Consider the following 14007-nt stretch of genomic DNA (forward strand, 5'->3'; position numbering starts at 1 on the left):
GTGTGAACTCCTCCCACTGTTCCACCTCCTGCTCTTTAGCTGAGCTCAGTGCAGCTCTGGGAGCATCCACGGGATGAACACTGTCCCAGAGCAACACACCCCTTGTGAAAAACTAGATTGATTTCGCTTTATGGCTGACCTAAACCTGTGGCACAAGCACTTAGATCAGAGATTGCTCACTTTTGTCATACCCTGGGGTGTAACATCACACACTGTGTGACAAAATCCAGCAGCACCAATTCTCTCCTGTGACTGGTGACATCTCTTTGAGCCTGAGCTCACTCACTGCACAGTTTTTGGTGGTTTTAGAGTTCTTGTTTTCCAGCTGGAGCACCGAAGGAAGAGTCAGAAGCCGTTCTCTGAGGTTTCCAGGGTTGTTTATTCTTTTTTATCTAAAGAATTCTTTCCCTGACTTACAGAGATTTGTCCAGCAGGTCAGTCAGAGGCACACTGCCTGCCCTCTGGGCAGGTCTTATCTTTTATAGTATAAATTGCATACATGATATTTACAATTACTTTCCAATCCATGACCCTTACATTGCACTGTCCAGCTTTCTCCCAAACCAACCCAGAAGTGCCATCCTTACCCAAAAGATGGATACCACGAAGAAGAAAGACATACCACACCCAAATTCCCCCTTACTACAAACAATTTCATAAATTCACTTTTCTACCTTCTAACAATCCAATTTACGCTCCACTTATTTTTTTTTATGATTTATAATTTTTCCTGTAACTTTTCCCAAGTACTAAAATCAAACCCACAGACCAAAAGCATTTGAGCGTCTCACAGCCCGGCTTTGGATTCCCACACTCTCCCCCCTTTCCCCTCTGCTTTGCCAGGAGCTCAGCAAGCCGTGGCCGTGTCCTCGGTGTCCCCGCCGGCCCCGTTCCAGCCCGTCCCTCCTGCCGTGTCCCAGACTCCCGTCATCGCCGCCACGCCCGTGCCGACCATCACCGCCGCCGTCCCGCCCGCCGCCGCCGCGCCGCCGCCGCTGCTGCCGGTGCTGCCGCCCGCGCCCCCCGTGGTCAAGGTAAACCGCCCATTCCTCCCATTGCAGCCCTGCCTTGGACAGGGTTGGGAACGGCTCTGGTGGTTTTTATACGGCCCCAAGCGATGCTGTCTTGTTGTTGTGATGGTAAGTGAAGGAGCGGGAAAGGCTTTTGTAAGAATTTGTTTCGGCCGTAGGTGTGTATTGTCCAGAGTTCAGGGGACAAAGGGGCTTGTGAGGGTTTAGGTTGGGACCGATTGCCAAGGGACAGGGGGTGTTCAGGGGTGGGGTTAAGGTGAAAAGGCACAGGGGAACAGGGAAAGGGCACAGGGCTTGCTTTGGCTTCTCAAATTGGGAATGCCTTTCTGGGACTCCACAACCTGTGTTGGTTACAGCCTCTGCTTTCACAGCTTTCTCTGTGCTGCTGCTCCAAGGTTCCTGGAATTCTCCCCATTTTACACCAAATAGCTCAAAAAATCTCTTCTTCTGTAACTGAGCTCCTGATTCTACTGGGGCTGTTCCTTTAAAGTTTGCAGCTCCAAGCATCTCTTCCCTCTGTAACTGAGCTCCTGGTTTTGCTGGGGCTGTTCCTTTAAAGTTTGCAGCTCCAAGCATCTCTTCCCTCTCTGACTGAGCTCCTGATTTTGCTGAGGTTGTTCCTTTAAGGTTTGTAGGCTCAAAACATTTCTTCCCTCTGTAACTGAGCTCCTGATTTTGCTGGGGCTCTTTTTTTAAAGTTTGCAGCTCCAAAGCATCTCTTCCCTCTCTGGCTGAGCTCCTGATTCTAGTGGGGCTGTTCCTTTATGGTTTGCAGCTCCAAGCATCTTTTGCCTCTGTAACTGAGCTCCTGGTTTTACTGGGGCTGTTCCTTTAAGGTTTGCAGGATCCAACATTAGGGATGCTCCTCTCTGCTTTCAACCAGTTCAAGACAAGCCTGTCACTCCAGTTGGAGGAGACTGATGTTGCCTGCAGGTTTTGGGTGCATCAGTTCTGTCTTCCTTACTGAGTAATCTTTTGGGAGTTGTCACTGGTGTTTTGCTATTTATTATGTTAATTAATGGGTAAATGAAGACATTACCTAAATAATTGAAATTTTCTTAGCAAGCTGTGTATTGCTTTAAAAATGATGAAAGCTTAGCTCAGAGAAAGCTGGGGGTCTTTTTATCTCAACTGTGGAATTGACTGCAAGAGTTTTGGTTGTGAGGTTGCTTGGACCAGCAGAGGCACAGAATTGTTTTGCTTTTTAACTCAATAGTTTGGGAATTGCTAGAGAAATTGTAAGTCAGATCTTGCAGCTAAGCTGTCTTCCTCCTGTCTCATATTTCAGTTTCTGTCCAAATAACTTGCTTCTGAGAATCAATTTCATTTGAAAACTCAAGGATGAACCCAGAAGTGAGTTTGCCAAATACACACTGCAAAATTAATTCTGCTCGGGATTTATTTAAGATTTCCCTTAGATTTCTCTAAGGAACTTTTTCCTCCCTATCTCCCTCTCCAGAGAAATAAATCCTTCATAGAAGCACAGGAGAGCTGACTGGACAGTCACAGCTTGAATTTATGTGAGAGGGTTTGTTTGCTTAAAGCAAAATCTACTTTAGCACACCCACTAAATACAGGGGAGTGAGGGCTCATGGGTCTTTGGTGATTAAAATGCTTTGGTTCAGAACTTACAGCCTGATCCTGCCACTGGGGACTCAGACCTGTGGTTCAGTTACTGCCACTTGCTCAGGTGCATCAGCTGAGCTGCAGTGATGGACTGGCTGCTCTCCTTTGCTTGGCAAACACGGGGTAAGAGTGCTGCCTCCATCTCAGGGAAATATCACATTTTGCAGCATGCTTGGCCTTGGGTTGGAGCAAATGGTTGGGCCCTGTGGCTCAGGTGCACAAATCCCATTTCCCCCAGTGAAACAACGGGCTTGTTTCTGCCAGAACTGTGGATGAGCTGTGCTAAGCTTTCTGCTGGTCATATACTGATGGAGCCTGTCCCTCTGCCATTTCAGAAAAAGGGAGTGAAGAGGAAAGCAGACACCACCACCCCCACCACCTCTGCCATCACTGCCAGCAGGAGCGAGTCCCCCACGCCGCTGTCGGACCCCAAACAGGCCAAAATCATCGGGCGCAGGGAGAGCGGCGGCCGCCCCATCAAACCACCAAAGAAGGACCTGGAGGATGGAGAGGTGCCTCAGCATGCAGGCAAGAAGGGCAAACTCTCTGAGCACCTCAAGTACTGTGACAGCATCCTCAAGGAGATGCTCTCCAAGAAGCATGCAGCCTATGCATGGCCCTTTTACAAGCCTGTGGATGCAGAGGCCTTGGAGTTACATGACTATCACGATATTATCAAACACCCCATGGATCTCAGTACTGTGAAAGTATGTCCTCCTTTACCACCTCTTTTTGTGGGGTTCCCTCTGGTTGCTCCTTTGTGGGAGGGGGAAGGGGAAAGGGTGGAAACCGACCCTGTTTGGATATTTTTATATTTTGTTTCCTTCCCCTCTCTCTTTTTTTGCAATAACCTGGGACAGCATTTTTTTTTTCTGACCTGTAAAGCACATGATGTACACAAAGCATCCTCTCCTCTTTGAGGTATTTAACTGGTGCTCTTAGGATTGTGTTGCACTCTGAGAAGAGGAGGTGCTTTATTTCATAGGATTCAATTGATGGTATCCCATTTCCAGAAGCTGCTGCCTACCCACTTGGTGGTGGCAGATAGACTTACAATGAGCAATTCCAACTGGAATGTGATGGTTCTCAGGGAGATGTCTGATGTTTTTGTAGTTCATGCTTGGCTCCTCAAGACTTTAGCTTAGTATGGTCCAGTATTCTTGTTTTTCACAGTAGGTTTGGAGGTTTGCTGAATCACCTTCATGAAGCAAAGGGAACTTTGTAGTTCCTATCTTCTTGTGAGCCAGGCACTGGATTCTGTGTTGATGGAGGGGAGATTTCCATTAGCAGGAGGTGAAGATGCTGTTGCTGGCTTTCACTGGCACTGCCAGAAGGGTTTTACTGCCAGCTGAGCCAGTGCCTGGGACTGTCTGAATGCCCAGGTGACCAAAGGGCAGCTGTGGCTGTGATTCCTGTCATGTTCCTTGGCAGATCCTGTGTGGTACCCAGGAGCAGCATGTCACACTCTGATGTGCCATGCATCCATCCTAGAGATGCTCTGGGTCTCCAGAGATACCTGCAGCCTGCTAGTTGAATCCTCAGGTGATTGCAGGAAGATTAGAGAGGGACAGAGTGAAATCCTGATCTTCTCAAACTGGTATTTCCATGTGTGCTTAGGTGATTTCTTATTGCAAGAAATCTTTGTGCTGTGTTCTGAAAAATCTAGGTGCAAAGCTGTGATTTCTTGGGTTGGTGACTTCTTCATACTTCAATCTCTTTAAGGCCCTGACTTCATTCTTTTAAAATTGTACACCTCTGCCCCTTTCTGGCAAGTGCAGGTGATATCCTCCCTCTGCACCTGATAGTGTAGGGTAGAAAATTTGAGACAGGCTGATGGCAAACCCAGTGGAGTCTTTGACACCTAAAGACTCTGGGTTTCTCATTCCACATGGTATAAATAAAGTTGTTTGAAGTGCTGTCTGGTATTGGTTTTTATGGAGTGTTTTATTGTCATTGCTCTTGGCCTGCAGATCATGGTGTGACTTCTCAGAGATGCAGCTCTTAACATTCACTGTGTGGAACAGAAACCTGCCGTTTGCAGGCAGTGTCATTTTCCAGTGTCAGGGACTTTCTCTGTGGCTCTGAAAGGTTTTTAGATTTAATTCTGCCCAAGTGACAATACCTGTGATAAAGCAGCACAGCTAAGGGCCTCCAAACTAACCTGGGAGGAATTATGTGAGAAAATAAAACAGGAGCATTGCTGCAGCTGTAACACATCTTGTCTCTTTGCTTCTGTGGCTATGTTGGGTTTGATTTTCCTCAGAGAATATCCTTCATGTCCAGGAGCATTTTTTTCCCTGGCAGAGGTGTCTGCAGGAGGATTTGGAGGTTGTTTTGTCTGTGTGTGGTGGAGGGGACAGGTGGGATGGAGGGGCTGTAGCTGAGCTTGTTCCAGCCAGGGATGTGCTGGAATTTTGTGCTGGAGCTGAGATTGAGGATGGGAACAGCTGAAGGGACAGGATCTGTGAGCTCAATTCTCTATCACAGAGAAGGAAAGAGCAGAGCTGCTTGGAGTAGCAAAGGGTGGAAGTGTGAGGAGAGAGGGGCAGCAGCTCTGATTCCCTGTGGAGGGGGATGCACGAGGCTGCAGCAGCTGCTGCTGTCCCCAGGCAGGCAGGGAACACTTGCAGAACATCCCTGTCCCCCTGTGTGTGCTGGGGCACCTGGAGCACCTCCTCCCCTGCTCCATCCCCTGGCTGCCTGTCCCAGAATGACAAGGATGTCTCTGCCTTTGCTTTACTCAGTGGTGAATGACCAACAAGCCTTGCTGTGCAGGAGGATTTGCACTTTTGGAATAAATCACTTCCTCCAGGGATGGAATTCTGCTCAGCCCTTAATTTTCCTGCAGTGAGCTGCTCTTTTTCAGAGCAGCTGAGTTCAGGGTCTTAAAAGTGAGGAGACATTCTTTGTGTCTTCTGTCAGCAGGACAAGACTTGCCTTAGAGCAGGGGACACATTGGACATGAGGAAACAAATTTATGAACAGCAAAGATGATTAAACAGCTGATTGAGGGGGAAAATGAGATTTCTGTGGCAGATGCTCCACCTCTGCCAGCCCTGCCTGACTCCTGATTTCCAGTTGTAAATGTAATCACTTTTTTTTTTTTTTTGTAAGCAGCTGGATATCTCCAAGTGTATTTATAACAAAGATATTCCAGCCCATTGATTTAAAATGCTTTTATTTCTTTTAAGCTAATTATTCTTTATAAGAAATAAAACAAAAATCCACAGATTAAAACTGCAGGGCTAGAAAAGTGTTGAGTTTGGATGAAAAGCAAGGCCTCAGACACTGGAATGTATTTCATAGACAGTAATCAGGCCCTGAACATGCCAAACAAATATAAAAAGGCCTTTCATGCAGCAAGATGTATTTTAAAATAAACTCTTTGGTTTGAACATATGTTTTGCTTTGGAATTGGCCTGAGAGGCTTTTCAGACAGAAGCATCACAAACCTATTTCCCTTTCTGCCTTTGTGCTGTGGCTTCCAGGCTGTCTCCTGGTTTATTCACCAGGAAAATGAGGTCTCCTGACAAAAGTTTGACAGATGTCTGGCTGCAGGGATGTCACCACCCTGCATCAGCTCCCTCAGAAGCTGAATCCCTGGAGGTGAAATTTCTGCCCTTTTCACAACAAAAACAGCTCCAGGAGTCATTGCAGTGTTTCAAGACAGTTAAAAGTCTATCACAGCTGTGAAATGTCTGTAGTTCTGTGAAAAAATGGGAATTTTGCTTGTGTTAAGGGTGGGTGACAGACCCTGAGCATCCCTGATTGCTGTTGGGATGGGGGATGTCTGTCCCCATCAGCCTGTCTGCCATCAGCCCTTCCCTTCTCTGGGGATACAGGTGCCCAAAAATACAAAAGGGAAGCCTGTAAGCACTTGGCAAATAGAGAATTTCTTCAAACCCAGGTCTTTTAAATGCAAATGAAACCTAGTGTTAGCTTCTGGTTCCTTTCAGCAGGAGTAATTGGAGCTAAGGTTAGTAATATATGCACAAAATCAATTAAGTGCTAAGGAATGCTATAAACTGCTCTCTAAACCCAAATCATTGAGTCCCAAACAGCAAGAGAAATGGCTGGAAGTGAGAGCTGCAAAATAAGAGAAAAGAACAAGGTACAAATATTTGACATTTATCCTCACTACTCTAGGAAATAACATTATGAGTAGGTTCATGGAGGGTGAAGTCTGTATCCATTTCTATCAGTTGGACTTGAATAAAGAGTGGGAGTTGTAGTTTAACTGTAAATGCCTATTTTGCTGTAGGAATTGCAGAGCAAACCTCCTGCCCTCTGCTAGCAGGAACTCTGAGTTAGATTTTCATGATCTTTTCTGCCCTTTCAGATTTATAAGGCAAATATATCCAAGCATATGTAGAAACACACACTTCAGGTACTCCTCTAATTGTAACTTGCTTGTTGACTCTTGCCCTTTCCATCCATGATCTTTGTTTTTATTACTTCCTGATCCATTTCTCTAATAATTTCTAAATGTTTTCTGGTAGAATGTGGACCCTGACAGATTTATATTCTACTACTTAGAAAGCAAAGCCAATTTAGACTCTTAGTATTTAAACTGCTATGAAATATCAACTGGTTTGGTTGCCTGGTGTTTGTTTGTTTTATAAAGCAGAAAGTCTCAATGGTGTTTAGGAACCAATAACCCAAATCAAACTTCCATTCTCTTACATGGGATTTTTGAGGCTGAAGTTCTCATATCCTCCATGCAGTTGCTACAAATACCTTTTGCTTATGGCTTCTTCTTTTTTTTTTTTTTTTTTTCCTTTCCCCTTTCCCTTTGGCTTGTTTATTTGCAGAAGAAAATGGACAGTCGGGAATACCAGGATGCACAAGGGTTTGCAGCAGATATTCGGTTAATGTTCTCTAATTGTTACAAGTACAATCCTCCAGACCACGAGGTGGTGGCCATGGCCAGGAAGCTCCAGGTAAAGGTGTTGGCAAATGTATCTTCCAGAGGGTTTTTTGTTCAGGTGCAAGGTGAGATCCAGGTGTGGATCTGCTCTTGGCACCATAAGGGAGATTTCTCCAGCCTTTGGAAAGAGCCTGGTGCTCTCTTCAGGACTGTTGTGCTCTTCACATGGCATGGGCCCAATGCCAAATATTATAATCTTTTAAAGCATGGAGAATTTTTCTTAGGCTTTTCCATATTCTGTATATTATTATTTACTTGTAGTGCACAAAGACACTGCCCTGATGTGTTTAAGAGACCAGAGCGAGCTCTTTGTGACCGAGACTCCTCTGATCACCAATTTTTCTCTATTTTTTACAGGATGTCTTTGAAATGAGATTTGCAAAAATGCCTGATGAGCCTGCAGAGGCCCCCCCTCCACCTCCCCCAACAGCCCCAGTGGTGAGCAAAAGCACAGAGAGCAGCCACAGCAGTGAGGAGAGCTCCTCCGACTCCGACAGCTCCGACTCCGAGGAGGAGCGGGCGACTCGGCTGGCCGAGCTCCAGGAGCAGGTACTGCACCCCCCCAGCCCTGGCTCTGTGCATTACACACCTCACAGCAGCAGAAAGTGTGTCCTGAAAAATCCCACCTAGGCTGGCATGCAGGGAAACATTCCCAACCTAAGGGGAAAAGCATTCAGCTGTGCAGTCGGTGCATGTTTCTTCATTTCTTCAATTTTTTTCAAGATTATTTTTCTCCATGCTGATGCTCTCTCCTTTCTGCCATCATAGAGTATGAACTGCTTGATTTTTGACTACACTTTGGGATGTAGAAGGAGGGGTTTGTGGAGGCAGCAGTTACCTTGCATTGATGATTTTTCCTGTTTCCTCCCAGCTGAAAGCCGTCCATGAGCAGCTGGCTGCACTGTCCCAAGCGCCAGTGAACAAACCAAAGAAAAAAAAAGAGAAGAAGGAGAAAGAGAAGAAAAAGAAAGATAAAGAGAAGGAGAAAGAAAAGCACAAAGTCAAAGCTGAGGAGGACAAGAAACCCAAGGTGGCTCAACCACCCAAACAAACCCAACAGAAGAAAGCCCCAGCTAAGAAAGCAAACAGCACAACCACAGCGAACAGGTGAGAGCCAAGGTGCCTTGAGGAGAGAGCCAAGAGCTTCCAGCTCTGCCCTTAATTCCTGGGGAAGCTCAGTAGTTGTTAATTTGCTGCTGAACACTGTTCCCATTCCCAGACAGCTCCAGGGAGTCTTTAACTTGGAGCTGGCAGTGGAACCATGGTGTTTTCACTGTCCAGCTCTTTGAATCCCTGCCTGATTGCTCTCAGATAAGGTTTTGGGGCTTGCCTTTTGTGCAGCCACCAAGAACGTGCTATTTCATGGCTGCACCCCTGCTGCTACTTGGGCTCATTGTCACACTTCACAGGGCTAAAATATAATAGGAACACAACAGCTGATCTCAGGCTGCTGAACTTTTTCAGCACTTGTGGTGCCGTTCCAGCCATCTGACAAGAGCTTCAAAGCCAAGAGCATGGGGATGTTTGTTACAAGGGGAGTTGAGGGGGGGGGAGAAGAAAAGAACTCAATGCTGCATCCCCATGAATGTTTTCATGCTTGACAACCTCCCCAGGCAGCCTAAGAAAGGAGGCAAACAGGCATCTGCAAGCTACGACTCGGATGAGGAGGAGGAAGGGCTGCCCATGACCTACGACGAGAAACGACAGCTCAGCCTGGACATCAACAGGCTGCCCGGGGAGAAACTGGGCAGGGTGGTTCACATCATCCAGTCCAGGGAACCTTCCCTCAGAGACTCCAATCCCGACGAGATTGAAATAGATTTTGAAACCTTGAAGCCCACAACCTTACGAGAACTGGAGAGATACGTGAAATCTTGTTTACAGAAAAAACAAAGGAAACCGTTTTGTAAGTTACCCTCCCGGGGAACGTGTTCCCCCCAGCAGCTCTTGGGCTCAGCTTTGGAGTCAGGGCATGTGCACTGAGATTCTCTTATCCACCTCTTGGGTATGTGATGGCAGGAATTTTTAGAGATTTTTTTCCTCCTAAGGAAATGTACAGAAACTTCCTATTTTTCTCTGTTCTTTGTTCCCCTGGTGTCCTGCTGCAGAGACCTGGAGAGCCAATGTGTTCTTCTGCAAGACCTGTGGGATGCCTTTATTACTTACCCAGGCTCTGGAAGGCCCTGTAAAGGTTTCATTCTCATTGTGTTAGGTGTTATGTGCACTCATCTGGAAGGATCAGTTTCTTATCCTGAATAGTTTATCATCTAATTAGGAAGGAAACAAAAAAAAAATGTGGTTGGGATCCAAACCACCAAGGCAATAAATGATTTGCACGAGGTTACCTGTGGATTCTGGGCGTGTCTGAGTTGTGTATTCACCCCCAAACTCTCCCTGTGTGTCCTGATCACCACATTGGCCTCACCCCCTGTCAGTTCAGGGGGTGAATGTCAATCTGCTGCTGAGTGTGTGGTTCAGACTTTGTGCCTCATCCACAAAGTGAATTCCTGCAGCCCCTGGAGAGTTTAGCTCCAGCTGGACAGCAATAGGATCATTTACCTGAAGTGCTCCTGGCCCTCTTGGTTAAGGCAGTTTTGCTTCTAAGATTATGACACAAATGCTACTCCTTGTTCTTGCAGAGCATCTCCCAAACAAAGCACAGACTTGGACCTTTCTTTTTGTTTTGATGTTTTTTGGGGTTTTTTTTTGCCCCTGAGTCCTTCAATGTTGGCATAGCTCAGGAGAGGATTTTCCAGAGTGCTTAAGAGCAGGAAGCATCCTTCAATTTTGGAACCAGAGCACAGAGTGACACCAAATAACCTCAGCTATCCACCCTGTGAGCCTGGCATGCCTGAGCCTGGCTGGTCTCCTGTGCTGAGTGCTTCCTCTTAGGACTGTGCTTTCCAGATTTTTTGTTGTTGTTTTTTTTTAAACCATTTCTTTAAAACAGCTCACAGAAATGTAGGTATTTCCTTGCTGGATCAGGCAAAATATCTGGCTCCTGTCTTGTGCTTCCAATCCTGGCCAACACCTGTGTTCAATTACCCCTCCTCTGGAGGAATATTTCCTTTCCTTGGCAGTGTGAGTGTTGCTGGTCCTTCTCACCCTTTCCATCCTGGTGTAGTTACATTCCTGTTGTCTGCCAACCTTTGCCACAGTTTTTAATTTGCCTTTGTTTGTTTTGTTTTCTGTTTAGAGCCACATAAACCACAGTAGATTCTTGTGTGAGGGGATGGGAAGTTTTAATGGCAGATGCTTTACTCCTGACAACCTTTAATGGGACACTTTATTTTACAGGGCAGAAAACCCATGTAACAATTCTGTAATTACAAATCTGTAATTATTGACCATATAACTGGCTGGTAAGTAACCTGTAATGACAAGGTTATTACATGGATATTTCTATCTTCTAAAATACTTTCCAGAAGATCTCTCTTAAAAAAAAATTGCATGTTACAGGATGGTGGTGATTAGGTGAGCAAGGCAACTTCAGGTGTTGTCTTCTCTCTGGGATGTGTAGTTGCTGTGTGAGCACTGGATCTTGGCAGTGTCACTGCAGAGTGTGCACACAGATGTACATGCCCTGTAAAATAGTGATGTCCACTCTTTCCCCCTGCATCCCTGCACTTTCAGAAACTCTGCATTCCTCCCCCACAGCTGCCAGTGGCAAAAAGCAAGCAGCAAAGTCAAAAGAAGAGTTAGCTCAGGAAAAGAAGAAAGAACTAGAAAAACGGTTACAGGACGTCAGTGGGCAGCTAAACAACAACAAGAAGCCTGCAAAGAAAGGTAATGGCTGTGGGTTTGTGAAAACAGCACCCCAGAAGTGGGCAGGCTTTGTCACAGGGTCCAAACCTTTGCCTTGGGTAATGGCCCATTAACAGGAGATATCTCCCACAGAGATAAGGATCACTGCCACACCCAGTATTTAACAATGGCCCATTAACAGGTGATATCTTCTGGAGGGAGGATGGGCTGTGGGAAGATAAAGATGATTGCCCCAGCAGTTGAAAGATGGCCCATTAGCAGATAATATGTGCCAGGAGATAAAGATCACTGTTACACCCAGTTTTTTTACAATGGCCCATTAACAGGAGATATCTCCCACAGGGATAAGAGTCACTGCCACACCCAGTTTTTAACAATGGCCCATTAACAGGAGATATCTCCTGGAGGGAGGATGGGCTGTGGGAAGATAAAGATGATTGCCCAGCTGGTTTAAATATGGCCCATTAGCAGATAATATGTGCCAGGAGATCAGGGTCACTGCCCCACCTGGTTTAACAGATGGGGACAGAATCCACATTTCTGGCCACAACACAGAGCTCACCCTGTGTGTCCCACAGCCAGTAACCCCATCCCTGCTTGTTCCCTGCAGAGAAATCCAGCTCCACTGCCTCTGGAGGCCCCTCCAGGCTCAGCAGCAGCTCCTCCTCCGAGTCGGGGAGCAGCAGCTCCAGCGGCTCCAGCTCGGACAGCAGCGACTCGGAATGAGCTGGGACACACGGACACACCCCCAAACGGACACCCTGCTCCCCTCCCCTGCTCTTGGGCCAAAGTGCTCAGCTTTTATCCCTTCTCTCTTCTTCTCTGACTTTTTTTTTTTTTTTTAATTTTATTTTTTAACTCAGTGTTACAAAAGGTATCTTCTTTTTTTTTTTTTTTTTTTTTTTTTTGTGGGGGGTGGCTCCCTTTTAATAGGTCAAAGATCTTTGAGTGTGTGTGTGTGTGACTAGACTTTATGACAAATAGTTCTCTTTGCATAAAGTCTCTAAATTTTACATTTATCTGGAGAAAATTGGTCGAAAGTGGAAGAACTTTGAGCTCTTAGCAGGAGATAAATAGAAAATTCTGCAAGGTTTGTAGTACATTTCTCTCCCAGCCCTTCCCTCTCCCCACAATATTCTCTTTTAATAAGCCTGCCTGGCTCACACAAGGTAAAAACCATCTTTTTTTAAAGAAATCTCTGTAAAATGGTACTGTATCTGAAAGATGTTAGCTTTTGAACTAGTTGGTGTATTTGTTATTAGCACTAGTATTCTTAATCTCCAAGTCTACAGTGTGATGAAAATGTCAGATGCTATCATCTTTTTACATAAAAGCAACAAAAAAAAATCCAAAAAAATTCTCATGTACTGTGGATTGCTAACATGCTTTTTTTTTTTTTTTTTTTTTTTTTTTTAAAAATCTTGGTAGAGGTATAGACACCTGTTCAGGAAGGTCTTGAAGCATGAATTTTTAACTTTTAAGCACACAAGCAATAGAAGTGGTTGCATTTCTTGGTTTTCCACTCAAAAGCTTCATTGATTGGGAAGAAGGGAGCAAGGGACACACTCAGGTTTCTTGGGAAAGTTGTTTTTACCATGAAAGAAATAATTTCCAGGAAATTGACTCTCTCTATGAAAGTTTTCATGGAATTGCAAAGAGATTTTTTTTTTTTTGGCTGGAAGTTGTCAGCTGGAGCTTGGAGTGATCCCTGCAGTGAGCAGGACAAGTCATGTGCCCATGACCTGCCACATCTTGGGGATTTTCTCCATGACAAACATCCCAGTCTGGGCTTAAAATAAAGCAGCACTTGAGCTCCAGCTGAGGCTGAGCTGGCAGGGGAAGTGGAGAGGGGTTTTGTGTGTGTTTGGGCTTTTTGCTTTTGACTTTGCTTTGGTTTTCTCCCTTCTCTTCATTCTGGTAGCAACCTCCTAGAAAAGGGGATGCTCCTCCTGTCAAGTTCCAGGCACTGAAAAATTTTACCTCAATGAAAAAAAAAGAAAGAGAGGAGGGAGAAAAAAAACCCAAACAAACAAAAAAAAAAAACCCCTGATTTTTTTTAAAGCTTGCTGGTTTTTATAGCACTGCTGCAATACACCCTGGTTTCAGTGTCCCTAATTCCATGTATATACCATGACTTTATTTATTAAACACCATTGGTCATTTAAAATGTAATAAAACCTGACAAAAGCAAAGCTGGGGTTCTGCAGGCCAGCAGAATTTTAATGAGGTTTGAACCAGATTAAAAAAAAACCCAAACAACAACAAAGCAAATAAAAATCCACAACTTTATTTATATATCTTGGACTTTCTACCTACAGGTGCTACAGTCCTGTCTCTTGTGTGTCTGGTGCTCTGTCATGTTTGGTGTGTTCATTTTTAGGTTTTTGTTCCTCTTCTTTTCACCCCAGCCTCCCTTTTTTTCCTGTTTTGTACAGATTTTAGAGACATACACTTCAATACAACTTTATTTTCTCAGTGGTCTTTTTCTCCCCCCTCTTTTTTTGAGGGGTTTTATCCTTTTCTAATCCAATTTTAAGAAAACATCAGTTCTATAATTATATCAAATTTGTAATCTGAGGGGCAGAAGTTTTATTGTAAATTCTTTTTATTGTAAAGAAAAAAAAAATATACAGAGTTTAACAGAAAGTTCTGCTTTTC

At 45.0% G+C, this 14007-nt stretch overlaps 1 protein-coding gene across 3 annotated transcripts in view; it reads left to right on the plus strand.

The window, feature by feature from the left end:
* Positions 1-13995, plus strand: part of BRD3 (bromodomain containing 3) — a 38152-nt gene extending 24157 nt beyond the window's left edge. For 2 of the 3 annotated variants that reach the window (XM_079323891.1, XM_079323892.1), the window contains exons 6-13: positions 844-1034; positions 2993-3364; positions 7469-7597; positions 7942-8133; positions 8456-8691; positions 9198-9490; positions 11242-11370; positions 11960-12122. In XM_079323891.1, the coding sequence (XP_079180017.1) occupies positions 844-1034; positions 2993-3364; positions 7469-7597; positions 7942-8133; positions 8456-8691; positions 9198-9490; positions 11242-11370; positions 11960-12075 (1658 nt within the window). In that variant the 3' untranslated portion in view covers positions 12076-12122. Of the gene's footprint in view, positions 1-843; positions 1035-2992; positions 3365-7468; positions 7598-7941; positions 8134-8455; positions 8692-9197; positions 9491-11241; positions 11371-11959 lie in introns of all 3 variants that reach the window. The other variant, XM_079323890.1, reaches the window with a different exon arrangement.
* Positions 13996-14007: the final 12 nt, after the last annotated feature.

The sequence above is a fragment of the Erithacus rubecula genome (genome assembly GCF_903797595.1).
Source record: "Erithacus rubecula genome assembly, chromosome: 21".
Lineage (NCBI taxonomy): Eukaryota > Metazoa > Chordata > Aves > Passeriformes > Muscicapidae > Erithacus > Erithacus rubecula.